Genomic DNA, 13,951 nt, shown 5'->3' with positions numbered 1-13,951 from the left:
CCGTTGTTCATAATTTTCATCTACCGTTGTTGTTGCATTTGGACGATCGAGCAATCAAGCCTCGTATATACATGTGGGAATGTAGGCGGTGTTATTCCAAGAGTGGGCGGATATGCATGTGAGGGGGGGTGCTTTGAAAACTATAGACACGGGCTTCGGCGTTGTACTCGTCTATTACGCCCAACAAATAAAAGACAAAGATTTCAATTCATGTTGCATCCACCATGACATGTCCACTCTCTGTGTGTCTGCCCACCAACAGCGCCGTGCATGGCACGAAGCCTGGAGTAGCGCCGAGTGACGTCCTCTGGAGCACCCTAGTCGCCAGACCAATGTATGCAAGCAGAGATTTTGCCGACGTTTGATTGATCGGTCGGCACAGATCGTGTTCTCCCAGCAAACTAGACATGTACGGTAATAATGCCCTTTGGAAGCCGGGAATGCGATGATGGTGATGATAGATTTCGCCTCTCATGATTCCGCACTAAGCTGTCTTCTTATTGATGGCTTCTTGCGGACACGGAGCGCTGAGCGCGGCAGTCTGGAGGGGCATTCCACGACAAGAGCGATTGTGCACAGCCTCCTGCACGAGCTCAACAGCCGTTTGGTCTGTAAACCTGCGACCCGATGCTGGCCAACCAGCCACCCTGCATATGTAGCGTAGTTGTCGCTTCCATGGCGAAGACGGGCAAGCGGTGAGGTGCGAAGATAGCAACGTTCCAATGGCGAAAATGTCTCATGCACAGGATCAGGCCGACCTCCTACTTTGGGGATCCCAGGAAGACATTGCTGCCCGTGTACACTACGCCCCAATTGATTTGATCACGAGCAATGCGTACCTTTTTTTTTAGGGGGGTGGGGCGGCCATCGAGGGATCTTGACGATGTCACTGCTACCTCCCATGCAGCCATGCCATAGTTGCGCTCTTAGCATCCTTGGCCTCGACACTCACGACCCTGGTCCATCAGCTATGAGGCTTCACCGGCCATGTATGACTTGGTCAGAAGGGTCGTAGAAGACATGTGTGGCATTTCCATGTCTGTATTCATTAGTGTTCTGCCGGCTCGGAGCTTGTTGACTGCTTTGCGTCTTATAATAGTCGTTTGATCCGATGGCAAAGATGTTATAAGGAATTCCACGCATTGTAAGAGTGGTCACGATTTGGCTGCTGCGTGGACTTGGGAATCATTCATCCATCGCGCCCAGTTTCGACCCTCTCAAGATCAATCCTGCCTTATGCCTAAATCTAGTTAATGGGTAGTGCTGGGTGTGCCGGTGATGACGCACGACCCCCCGTTTCCATTGACGCGCTAACCTTGCCCTCAACGCGTCGTCGCGTCTCAACGACTTTCATTTCCTAGGTGCCCGTACAATCACTACCATGCGCCGCACGCGATCAAGCAATAAAGACGTGAATTTCAACATCTACTACTCGAAAAAGGTGCCGCAACAGGTGCACTTTCCACACAGGAAGAAAACCATACGAAGACGCTCTACACCGGTTCGCGATGAGTCAAAAAAGCGACAGATGGTCTTCCTACCAGAGAAGATGAGGACTAAGAGCGAAAAGACTATCAAAGACTCGGACTCAGAGGGTGAATATGAGGAAGTGGAAGAACGTGGTGGGGATAGGATTGACCTGGGAGCAGATGAAGAGGATGAGGCAGAGCAGAGCTTGAGCAGTGTCGCGAAAGAAAGAGTCGGAAAGAGGAAGATCCATACCATGAAAGAAGAAGATGAGGAGGAGGAAAAAGAGCCCGTCAGACCCACACCTAAGCGTAGACGGGGAATGGTAGCCCCAAAGCATGAGCGTCACGCGAGGCAGACCGAGGCCGAACACGGTACACCAGCCGAAACTGAGGGAGAAGGAGCTAGGAACCACATACTTAGGAGACAGTCTACAATGACCCAGCTGGTCAATGGACGAAGACCGTTGCCGAATAGTGAGGAGCCCGAATTCAAGCCCATAAAGCGTAGCCCAAGATTGAGCTGGAGTAGGAAAAGCACGAACAAGGAGAAAGACAAGCAGCAGCGGACATTGACACAAATGATGCCTGGAATGCCACCGTTTGAAATCATGTCGGATGAAGACAGGGAGGAAGCGCTAAGCGATCTTGAAGCACAAGGAAAGGACATTCGAGCATATGAACATGCTGTAGCGCAGCGGCTTGCTCAACAAGGACTGCACCAGGTTCAAGGCGGCGGTAGTGATGAAGCAACTGTGGGGCATCAGGCCAGGGAAAGTGAACAGTGGCTTATGAATACGGTAGATGACCAGGACGAGCTTCAGGTACACCCACAGAGTATGACTGCACTGGTGGTAGAGTCTGTTGAGGAGGTTGCCGATCAAGACGACAAAGGCAGTTATCAACCAACGCAACACATCGATGCTCCAATCACCAGAACAACCCGAGCACTGCGACGTAAGAATGAGCGAAACCAAGCGCAGCCGCTAGTAGACAATATGCTACCTCTTTCAAGCAGTATTCAAAAGTCAAGATTTAGCCTACTATCCACCCCGGAAAAGCGACGCATCCGCGAAATTCCGTCTTCACAGTCGCCAGCCGACTCACCTCTGCTCACTCAAGTGTCGGACGAGAAGTCAAATCGGTCACCGCTGAAAGAACAATCGGGAAACGGGACCAGAGCTCCAGAGACGCCATCAAAGCGTAAACAAGTGACTTTCGGGTTGCCGCTAAAACCCCGTAGTTCGCCGCCCATTCTGGGGAGGTTTCAAAGCACAATCCAAGACTCCGAAGAAGAGGACGAGGACATCATCGAAGAGGATGAGCCTTCAAGTGCACAATGCATAGGCGTCAACATGCATGGCAGACCTGTTGGGTCTCACACGCAAGCAATGCTTGATCAGATTGACCAAGCATGTGCTCATGCGGATGAACATGCCGCTTGGCAAGATAGAGGTTCATCCGAAGAGCTAAGTCTACCGACCGCTACTCGAAGCATCCATGAAGCCTCCCCTGAGCTTGGCGAGCAACAAGAGCAGCCGATAGTAATGCAGCAAAAACACATACTCCACGCGCGACCTTCATATCGCACAGCTCATGCTGGTATCAAGCAGGAGCCGCTACACGATATCGAGACATTGGATCTCACTACCGTTGACCTACCTCTACTACATGAAGTGCAACCAGCTACGACCCATGGGTCGGCAAACGATGAAGCCGAGCTACATGCAGCAGCTGAGGAGCTCTACTCGACGCCGCCCTTTAGCGAGCCTTCTCCTCAAGACACATTTCCCTCAACGCCGATGGTGATACAAGATGATTCATCCAACGAGGAAGATGGCCCTGACCCGATGCCTCCGTCCCAAAATAGACAAATCCACGAGAAAATGCCATCCAGCAGCAGCAAGCAAACATCGATAGACCTAGACGATGAACCTGTACAAGTCCCACGCTCTCCATCTACGCAAGCTGAAACGCAACAATCCCATTCTAGTAAAGCAGAGCAACAACTCCAAAACGAATGGCTCTCATACTCGCAGTACCTTTACACCCGGCCACCCCAGTCGTCAAGCATGCATGTGGGACCAGATGCATTTAGCTACAGCGCAACGCCAATGCATATACACCCTACTGCCGCACAATCATCACAAGCTCTAGGACCCCAGTTGAGTCAGGCAACAACAGTAGACGAACTCACACCCAAGAGGAATCGAGTACAGCGTACAATGAACGCGAGCGTTACTCCGCATAAGAAGGCGAGCTCTCAAGTTTTTGTCTCGCCGAACAAGCTGCCGCCACTGTTTATACCAAGCAGCTTCCCCAGTCCAGCAAAGGCTGCGATTGAAGGTTGGAGTAGCCCAATGTATGGCAGGACGCAAGACTTGACATCTAGTCAGTTTGGTGCCACTCTAGAGGACTTTAGCATTCCACTTCCGCCGCCCCTTGAGGATGAGTGAGTAATACAATATTATTATCAAATTGCACATCGCCGTCGCGAGAACTAAACAAAATCAAACTGTCAAATCCATACAGGATGCATTCAACTATGTACTTCTATGGACTTGGATGGGTCCATCCGATTTGCAGTTATGGTACTAGTATGTTAGTACGCGACCATGCCACGGGAATGATAAAGCCGCACAAAGGCGTTGAGTAAATATACATCGGGCAGCCGCACTTGAAATCTTATGATCGACTTCAAGTCCGGCTGCAAACCCGAGTGTGCGTAGGCGCCTCTTCTTATTGCATTTTGGCGATGCAGGATTGTTGTGCACAGCGAGATTGCTCTCTATAGTGCACATATTGGGAGACGTAGAGGCGAGCTGTGGGGTAACTGATGGATTTTTTCGCTAAGCCAGCTGAATCAGATCTGATTAAGCAGACATGTCAGTCAACGCTCCCATCCCCATAGCGCCCACCTAGAACACCATAGCGCCGCCGTCGACGATGATATCCGTGCCATTGATATACCTCCCCGCATTACTACATAAGGTAACCAGCGGCCCCGTCAACTCCCACGGGTGCCCCATCCTCCCCATGGGATTCCTCGCATTCCACGAGTCACGGGCTTTCTGGAGCCCTTCTCCCTCGTTTAGTATGGTATTCATGTAGCCCGGGCTCAAACAGTTGACACGTATGCCGTAACTGCTCCATTCGGCGGCCAGGCTCTTGGCCAGCGACAATAAAGCGGTCTTGGAGGAGTTGTATGCGCATTGTGGTTGTGGGTAATTTGTATGGTGTGCGGATATCGAGGCTGTGAAGACGATGCTCCCGCCTGTCCCCTGATGGCGTAGTTGGCGTGCTACGGCTTGCGCGCAAAGGAATGAGCCTGTCAAGTTGATATCGTGTGTGCGGCGCCATTCGTCGGCCTTCATTTCTATAGCATGTGTGCAGCCTACCACACCCGCGAAACAACACAGTATGTCTATGCTGCCCAAGACCTTGACAGTGCTCTCAATGGCTGATGCAATGGCGTTTTCGTCCCGCACATCGACAGCTTCGGTGATTATGCGCCGGTCGGGGAACTTGGAGTGCAGGAGCTTGACAGACTCGAAGGCCTGATCAGGCTTCATGTCCCAAAGGGCTAAGCCTGAGGCGCCGTGTTCGAGCAGGGCTTGTGCCGCTTCGAGGGCGAGAGTGCCTGCGCCGCCAGTGACTGTAGATATGCTTCAGTAAGTTATGCTCAGCGTCAAAAGAGAGAAAAAGAGGGGAGGGGGGAAGGGTGAGGATTGTACCCTTTGCAGGCGTTCACGTACTGATCGCATTGCCCTTGACTTGGAATCTGTACTGCGCTCTTTGAGCCGGGGAAAGATTGTCTGGGGGAGGATTTGGTGCTGTGAGCGGGTTCTCGGCTGTCGAGAGTACCATCTCTGGTAATTGTCGGTTTACGAGCGAAGCGCGGTCGGCTGCAGTGTCAGGCATTTTGAAGGAGATGGCCAAAACTGGGTCGCGATGAGAGTTGAGCTGTGTACTTGGAAACCATCTAATATATATATACAGATCACATACCTTCGGACGACAGAAGTCCGCCGACTTTAACCTCGGTGGAGAAGGTCGAGCATCATGTCGAATGAGTTGCCCCGCCCCCACCACGCTTCTGTCTTGGCCCTCATCAATATGGATCAGCATTGTCATGTCGTTGAGATGAAACCAGCTTTCATTACCTTGTTGGGTACATACCGACCAACCGTCCTTGAATAGAAATACCCTTCCGTATACCTCAGACAGCCAGCCGTTGTACCTGGCCTTCCTACAGGAGCTCCACAAACAGCTGCAAAGGCTAGGCTGCAAACATTTTATCACCATGTGTTGGCGTGCAAAAGCACTCATAGAGTGATGACCCTTTACAGCTGCTGTTTGGCTGGCCGAATCAAGGCACCTCTCACGAATGTTCGAAGGCCGTCACGCTGTACTTGGTAACGACATCCTCGTGACGTTCTCCGGGTGTGGCTGAAGCTTAACCCTGTGCTGCCAGTTATCTCCGAGACCCGGCCACGCTCATCCATCCCACCTTCGATATACTACTCACCTAACCTTATTATAACAATGCCCGTGTACTAAAGCTTTGTGCTTTCTGTCTTTCTTTCGAGCGACCTCTTGATAGCTGTCTACTTCTTTACTTGCAAACGCCATGCCGTTGTTGACGAATCCGATTCCGCGTCTACGGCGCATACACCGACACAATGTCGAAACCTTGAAATCGCAACCGCTGGCCGAACTCTCGGGTTCACTTGGGGATTTGGGGACGTTACTACCGCTCATGACCGCGCTGGTCATCACAAACTCCATATCCTTACCTTCAACACTCTTGTTCACAGGGGCTGCCAATGTATTGACTGGAGTCGTATTCGGACTACCTCTACCAGTCCAGCCCATGAAAGCCATTGCAGCCGTCGCAATAGCTCGCAAGTTCACACTCGAGGAGAACTCAGCAGCTGGACTCGTCGTTGCCGGCCTAGTGGGGCTGTTCAGCGTCACAGGGCTAATCAACTGGGCGAATCACGTTACGCCAATACCGGTTGTGAAAGGCATCCAAGTCGGAGCAGGACTTTCGCTATGCTTGAGCGCTGGATCGAACATGCTTATGCCCTTGACTTGGACGGGCCCTTGGTGGGGTGATAATTTGCTTTGGGCGATTGCAGCAGTCGTACTGCTACTATTCACATTCGCACGTCCGAGGATGCCATACGCTATCCTAGTCTTCACGGTCGGCTTCGTCCTCTCAATTTTCGCGCCAAACAGCACCTCTTCCGCGATAGCCGACCATGCGATTCCCATTCTGCATCCTTCAGGAAGAGACTTTCTAAAGGCAACAACAACCGCGTCTCTAGGCCAGCTACCCCTCACACTCCTGAACTCCGTGATTGCAGCATCAGCATTGGCCTCTGATCTCCTCCCTTCCCCTCCTTATCCGGCCGCGCCTACAGTCACCGAGTTTGGCATATCGGTCTCAGTAATCAATCTAGTCGGCTGCTGGTTCGGGGCCTTGCCAACATGTCATGGCTCAGGCGGGCTCGCAGGCCAGTACCGCTTTGGTGCACGTAGCGGCTCGAGCATCATCTTCCTAGGCTCTCTCAAGTTCCTACTCGGCATCATGGCTTTCTGGAAGACTGAAACGATCGTTGGTGTGCTTTCCAATATACCCAAATCTCTCCTCGGTGTTCTAGTGCTCGCCGCAGGGGTCGAATTGGCGAAAGTGGGTGAGAGCGTGAATACAGATGCCCGAGATCTCAGGGTTCTGGACAGAGATCATGCCTGGGATGGTAAGAGAGTCAAGGATATTGGAGAAAGAGAAAGGAAAGAGAGGTGGATGGTTATGTTTGTCACCGTGGCAGCTTTGCTCACATTCAAGAACGATGCGGTAGGCTTCATTTCCGGCTTGGTGTGGCACTGGGGATTCAAGGCTGCGAGACGAGTGGAGGGTTGGACGGATGGGCAAGTGGGAAGACTGTTTTGGAGACGAGTGGAACACAGACCGTCGGAAAGGACTGCACTACTTGCGCAGGAGGAGTCTGACATTGTTGCTTGAGTATAGGCGTAGTATTCCCCCTTGTTTTTGGGTTACTGTGCGGCATAGCGATGGATTGGACTACATTATGTGACAATAGACTGCACTATATCGTTGTACTGGTTGGCGTTCTTTATCTTGCAATTTCAACATCATCCAGGACGAACTTGATGTCGCTTTGGTGCCCAAGGCCAGTAATCAAGTCGCAAATGTGTGACTTCATAGTACGGAAGATATACAAGATGATGTTTAATTGGTCCAAGGGCATTTGATTATAACTTCAGTGTGCGAGGGTACGTGGGTGACACGCAAACATCCCATATTTACATCAGGGAAAAGACAGATTGGGAATCGAACATTCTAATTTGTTTCTTGCTATACAAGCGTACAAATACTGATTAGAAAATATACAAGAAAACTTTGCTCCCAGTAATTACTCACGCCTGAGCGCATGAGGAAAGATCTATTCTAAATTTGAAAAAATGACCGTGCGTGCCAACTATAATGCATGAAGAGCGACCAGTAACAGGATACAAAAACAAAATGAAAACGTCGTCTAAGTCCGGGGCGGGTGGACATGAGGAAAAGCTCACACTTTCTCCGAAATCTCGTTATCCTGGCGCGGAGGAGTCTCAGCACCAGTGATAGATGCATACCTCGATGGCTCCGCCGCCTGGCCGCCAGTGTGGCTTCCAACGCGAGACGGCTCATGTAGGTTCTGCTCCTGAACAGCACCCTTGTGCTCACCAACCTTCTCCTTGCTATCCTTCTTCTTACTGGTCTTTGGCATGCGGATAAGCCAGTACAGGGCAAGCGCAGCAAATATGTTGAAGATGACATACGCCCAGAGGATTCCAAAGTTCCTCCACGCATCGGAATAGCTCGACGAGAGCCTTGCCAGGAAGACATTGGTGTCAGCCATGGCACAGTAGGTGCAACGACTGGTGGCTTTGGGGTTGGTGACGACGCCGCCGGCGGTGCGCAGGAACGCAGCCATATATTTTTCGCACGTATCGCCCTGCGGTGGATCGAAGACGATAAGCTCGTTCACTGCGCACTGCACGGAACTGTTGGCGAGACCGACAGACAACATGCCAGATACCAAATACGTAAAGGGTGAGAGGCGGTACATGAAGATCCAGAAGCGGGGAAAGGTCGAGGGCGAGGCGAGCACACCACAGAAGATCAAACAAAGCGAGAACATCAAGTTGGCTATGTTACCACCTGTCTCGGCCGATTCGACACCAGCGATGACCATATGTGTGAACGTGGAGGTGAACATCAGGAACATCCAAACGAAGAGGAAGAGCTGGAAACCGCGGAGAGTGACAGCATCGGTAGCTTCGGCATTGCGATACAGACCAATAGGGTAGTACCAGCAAAAGAAGATGAGGACAGCCATGAGTGAATTCCAGGGAAGTTCGACGGCAATGTTGGAGATCATGAAGGCCTTCCACGAGTAGGCCTTGCTAGGACGCTCGCGAACCTCGTACAAGGCACGCTGAGTGACAAAGTGAGGCATGATTTGCTGGGCTAACTGACCAAAGATAGTCATCAACATGAAGATGGCAAACATCTGATTTTGTAGACCCTGCTGAGTATTGGGCATCTGGTAGAGGGAGAAACCGATGAACAAGGCGGACATGACGCAGAGGAAGGTCTTCGAGTAGATGTAGGAGGGACTGCGCCAGTATTGCTGGAACACACGAAGGGTTGTCTCGCGGAGTTGCTCACCAAAAGGCGCGGCAAACTCACGATAAGCGGCCTTGTCCTCACGCTTCTGGGCCGAGATAGTGCGTTGAAGGGCATCCATCTGCGAGCGTTCCGACTTGAGTTCAGCAAGATGATTTCGCACTTCAGCATACTCGGGAGAGTTGCGCCATGCCTGATGCCAATCCACGTCGGTATGCGATCCAGGCGCTGCGCCAATGACTTCCAACATCCATTCAGCAGGATTAGCATCTGCGGGGCATGGATGCCCACCGTTGCGCACGAAGTAATCGACTAGGATCTGCGAGTTGCGACCAACGTCGCCATAGTACACAGTTCTCCCGCCTTTTGCCAAGAAGAGAAGTCGATCGAAGCGCTGGAACAACATAGCGCTGGGCTGATGGATGGTGCAAAGAATGGCCTGGCCGTTCTTCTTCAGCTTGTCAAGCAGATCGAGAATAGCCCAAGAAGTCTGGGAGTCTAGGCCGGAGGTCGGTTCATCCAAAAACAGAAGCAAAGCTGGCTTCGCGGCAAGCTCCACGCCAATAGTCAGCCGCTTGCGTTGCTCGACATTGAGACCTTCGCCTGGCACACCAACAACAGCGTCGGCATACTCGGTCATATCTAGCAGTTTGATAACTTCGCTGACGTATTCAATCTTCTCTTGGCGAGAGATGTGGGCGGGTTGGCGAAGGAGCGCAGAGAACGTCAAGGCTTCTCGGACAGTCGAGGTAGAAAGATGCAGATCCTGTTGTTGAGCGTAGCCAGTCTTACGTTGGAAAGAGTCGTCGCGAGGCTTGCCATCCACGAGCATCTCGCCAGAGATAACACCCATAGTTGTCCGAGTAGCCAGGCAGTCCAACAACGTGGTTTTACCAGCACCAGAAACGCCCATGAGCGCTGTCAGAGTACCTGGCTTGACCCAGCCGTCGACGTGATCGAGAATGCGACGATTCTCACCCTTGATCTTGATGTCGTAGCAGACGTCCTTCCATTGGAAGATGGCAGTCTGGCGTTCGATAATGGCAATGTTGTCGGAGCTGTCGTTTTGTACCGCGACATTGCGGCCAGTAGGAGCAGACTCTAGGTCTTCGGTAGACTTACTTGTAGGGCCGGGGAGCTTATGACCACGTCGAAAGACGAGGACTTCACCCTTGGACTTCTTTGCCGTAATGAGCTCAGTGCCCGCCAGATAGATTGCCATCAAAGCGAACAGGAAGGCCCAGAGGATGCCGTAGTTGCGCCATTTGCGGGATGCAGAGTAGTTGAAGGCGGAACCGATATAAGCGTCGCCAATGACAAAATCCTGGCCCGGTACTGATCCGACCACGGAGCATGCGCGCTCAGTGCCCGTAGCAGCCTGGTATCCAGTGCCCATAGGAACATACTGAGTACACTGGAAACTTTGGTTGTGGAATTCGTTGACCATGAGAGCCTCAAAGCCATAGCTGACAGGGTTGATGTACTTGATCCACTTGGACCATCCCAACATATAGCTCGGAGGGACGGTGAAACCTGTGTACATGACGAGACCCAAGATGAGAATTGCAGCGGGAGCTAAAGCTTGCACGAGGGACCTAGACAGCGCGGCGATGGATCGGAAAAACATGGACATGACCAGGGTGAGGGTGAATGAGATCAAGACAAAGAAGAAGAAATTGCCAGGCTCTCGTCTCAGGTTCGTCATGAAGTAAAGGACCAGATTGAAGGTAATGCAGTTCAAGACCTTGTATGGCATGTCGGTCAACATACTAGCGAAGGCTTCGGCCGAAGGGTGATAGAGCGCGTATCGAGAGTGTTTTTCAACAATCGGGCGTTGGGCGTAGAGAGCCAGGATTTCGAGAGCGGAACCAAAGGCGTTCATCAAGATGGCAAAGAAGAGCAAGGCGGATCGCTGGAAGAAGCTGCCGGTAGTGGGTTGAAGGTTGTAGAAGACGGAGGAGATGATGAGAGCCATGACGGAGTTGGCGATAAGCTGCGTAATGGTAATACTGGGATCAGCCTTCAACCGTACGAAGCCTCGCCACAAGCAAAGCTTCACTTGCTGGATATATGACAGTGTGTAAGGCGATTTCTCACGTTGACCCTTGGCCTTCTGCGCCTTACGAGACTCCTTGAATTGTTGGCCAGCCTCACCGCCAATGGGATATTTCTGCTCGTAAGCTTCGATTTGTAGTAGCAAAGCAGCTCGCTCTGGAGAATCCTTCCATCTCTGGGCGAACTCATCGGGTGTACGTGGAACACGATCCTCCCAGCCGGGGCGGACGACGCGCTCCAGGGCACTGGTCATGGACGTCAAGAAATCGGCATCAGTCTGTCGATCGGGGCATTCAAAGCCCATTTCCACGAAGAACCGTTTCGCATCCGTAGTATTGCCAAAGTAAATTTGACGACCTTCGTAGAGAACAAGAGCCTTGTCGAACAGGTCGTACGCAGCTTGAGGAGCCTGGTAGATGGCGACGCAAGCCGTGGTGCCGCTAATTTCAGTCTCCATGCGAAGGGTCTTGCAGAACTCGACAGCGTTAGCAGAGTCAAGACCTCTGGTGGAGTTGTCCCAAGCCTGTAACGGCGCTCTGCTAAGTGAAGCTTCAGCGATGGTTACGCGCTTTCGCTCACCACCAGATACACCACGCATGTAATCGTTGCCGACGCGGGTGTTGACCGTATGACTGATTCCGTAGAGTGCCATGATGCTAAAGAAAAAGTAGGTCAGTGTGTGTCTGCTATCCGGTTATGATTCAGGTATTTACTTACACGTCACGTTGGTGCTCTGCGTATTGCGCGACGCTAACACCACCGGGGATCTGGCGAGGGCGACGAGCCTGAGCTGCGAAGTACAGCGTTTCGCCAACCGTCATCATCGGAAAGTGAACGTCTACCTCGGCGGTGTAGATGGCCTCGCCGCGGTAGTTTTTGTTCATAAGTTCTGGGCTGACACCCTGATAGTTGATGTGCGAAGCCTCATCGACTATAAAGCCATGCGTCTCTCCTGTAATGGTCTTCAAGAAAGTCGAGCAGCCGGATCCAGGGGGTCCAAGAACAACCAGCATCTCGCCAGCTTCAACTAGACCATCCAGATGCTGCAGGATGTTGATCTTACGGCCCTTGTCTCCCAACAATTGTTTGAACAGCCCTGGTCCCTCCAACCACACGTTGCCAACACTCTTTTGATAATCCGTGTCGTTACCATAACCATGGACATTCAAGCCTCGGAAAGATACACCTGCTGTACGGGTGGGGCCTACATTCTCGTCCTCGAGTTGCAAGTTCAGCATGGCCTTCGTCCAGGCGCGGGCGTTGAAGTTGTCGCCATGGGGATCCAGGGCTGAGTTGGGAGGCGCATTGAATGGGTTCTGGTACTCTGTCATAACATGGCTTTGTGACGTCAACCGCCTCGCAAGCTGATGAACCACTTCTTCTCTGCGGAGAGTTTCATCCTCTTCCTCTGAGTTCCGGTTTGTCGTGTAAGAGGTGTCTTTGTGGTCATGGTGATGGTTGTTGGTCCGCGGCGGGCTATCCACGTTGGTGGCAATGGTGGATGAGTCTGAACTAGAAGCCGTGCGAGGCTTCTCGTTGACGTTGAGATTTGACTGCGAGGGTTGTTGTCCTGGCATCTCACTCATGTTGGGCGATAGATCGCCAATTAGCGGTTGTGTTGGCCAAGTTGAAAGGATGACAAGTTGACAATTTGACAAGAAAAGTTAAATGATAAAATAAAATAAAAGGGAGGTATTAAAGGGGTGTACGGCGAGGGAGTTCAGTGACAGTTAATCGCAAGTAAACACAGGGGAAACAGGCTGATAAAAAGTAGGAGCAGGAGCAACTAATGAGGGTGGGCCCATGCCGCCCCAGTAGACGATTTTGGTCCAGCGGGCGGCGGCGGACATACGGCTTGGCCTGCGTATCGGAGACGGATAGGCTGCTTGCCCGGGCGTGGAGCTCGCTTGCGGGCAAGTCCAAACGGCGGGATACGGTATATACGATACCGAGAAGACCATGGAGCCAATCAGAGCGGGTCGACTACGAAAAGCCCTTCCTTCGTCCGCTGGTTTTCGAGTAGGTGTACGAGGGTAGGTGTATAGTGACTTCGGTGATTGGTGATTTATTCTGTCGTCATCTCGCAGTGTATCTCTATGTGTGTGGTATTCTGATGCAACTCGCCCATGATCGCGCCTGGAGTTTTCCACTCTCTAATAACCAGAATGTGAATGTAAAATGTCATGTGCGCAGTAAAACAACAACCTGCTCCTACGTATTCGTCTCCAGTAGTCGCTTGGGTGTGATTGTCTGATTTCCTCTTCCCTACCAGCCATGGATGCAAAGCTATTCGCGAATTGCATGTCATGTTGAACGTGGGTCCATCTTGAGGCCATGCCCCCCCGCCCATACAGATCTTCGGACGAAAAACGCAGCCCTTCAGGGACAGAGTGGAGCCGCCAACAAGGTATTCGTTCTCGCAACCAACCAACCGTTCGTGGCTGCATGTCTCCGTTTCCGGCTTCTCGCGTGCTGATGAGATGCTGGCGTGGGAGGCGGAGCGCGCGGATGGCGCTGGTTCCGTAACCGACCACGCGGGCACCCCAGTTCAGCCTTACGGTGTCTCGGCGTCTTGTTCAAATGCTTCCGGATTCCCCTTGCTTGGAATGGCTTTTGCGTGATGTAGCATCCTTCCTCTCGGGTGCTGACGCTTGCTGTTGTGCAGGCTTGGCTGCCTGCAACGGCGAACCCGGTGAACCATGATGGCGGATGGCCTCTTTTCCGACTACCG

General features: G+C 52.1%; 4 protein-coding genes across 4 annotated transcripts; 2 read left to right on the top strand and 2 right to left on the bottom strand.

Annotated features, from left to right (window-relative positions):
- Positions 1-1,381: 1,381 nt before the first annotated feature.
- On the top strand, positions 1,382-3,922 carry K460DRAFT_283848 (uncharacterized protein; the record flags this gene model as incomplete). Its single annotated transcript, XM_040928688.1, has 2 exons — positions 1,382-3,118; positions 3,206-3,922. The coding sequence occupies 2 exons, from the start codon at positions 1,382-1,384 to the stop codon at positions 3,920-3,922; spliced, it is 2,454 nt and encodes an 817-aa protein (XP_040787882.1).
- Positions 3,923-4,085: 163 nt separating this feature from the next.
- Positions 4,086-5,481, bottom strand: K460DRAFT_366196 (NAD(P)-binding protein). Its single transcript, XM_040933321.1, has 2 exons — positions 5,222-5,481; positions 4,086-5,121 (listed from the first exon to the last, which is right to left on the bottom strand). The coding sequence occupies exons 1-2, from the start codon at positions 5,385-5,387 to the stop codon at positions 4,385-4,387; spliced, it is 903 nt and encodes a 300-aa protein (XP_040787881.1). The 5' UTR covers positions 5,388-5,481; the 3' UTR covers positions 4,086-4,384.
- A 502-nt stretch (positions 5,482-5,983) lies between these two features.
- On the top strand, positions 5,984-7,494 carry K460DRAFT_416592 (uncharacterized protein; the record flags this gene model as incomplete). Its single annotated transcript, XM_040937818.1, has 1 exon — positions 5,984-7,494. The coding sequence occupies exon 1, from the start codon at positions 6,097-6,099 to the stop codon at positions 7,492-7,494; it is 1,398 nt and encodes a 465-aa protein (XP_040787880.1). The 5' UTR covers positions 5,984-6,096.
- Positions 7,495-8,062: 568 nt separating this feature from the next.
- On the bottom strand, positions 8,063-12,806 carry K460DRAFT_405580 (uncharacterized protein; the record flags this gene model as incomplete). The annotated part of the gene is made up of 2 exons (XM_040936868.1): positions 8,063-11,876; positions 11,938-12,806. The coding sequence occupies 2 exons, from the start codon at positions 12,804-12,806 to the stop codon at positions 8,063-8,065; spliced, it is 4,683 nt and encodes a 1,560-aa protein (XP_040787879.1).
- Between the last annotated feature and the right edge of the window lie 1,145 nt (positions 12,807-13,951).

The sequence above is a fragment of the Cucurbitaria berberidis genome, assembly GCF_010015615.1.
Source record: "Cucurbitaria berberidis CBS 394.84 unplaced genomic scaffold K460scaffold_3, whole genome shotgun sequence".
In the NCBI taxonomy this organism is placed as follows: Eukaryota; Fungi; Ascomycota; class Dothideomycetes; order Pleosporales; family Cucurbitariaceae; genus Cucurbitaria; species Cucurbitaria berberidis.
This window is presented reverse-complemented; position numbering and strand designations above follow the sequence as displayed.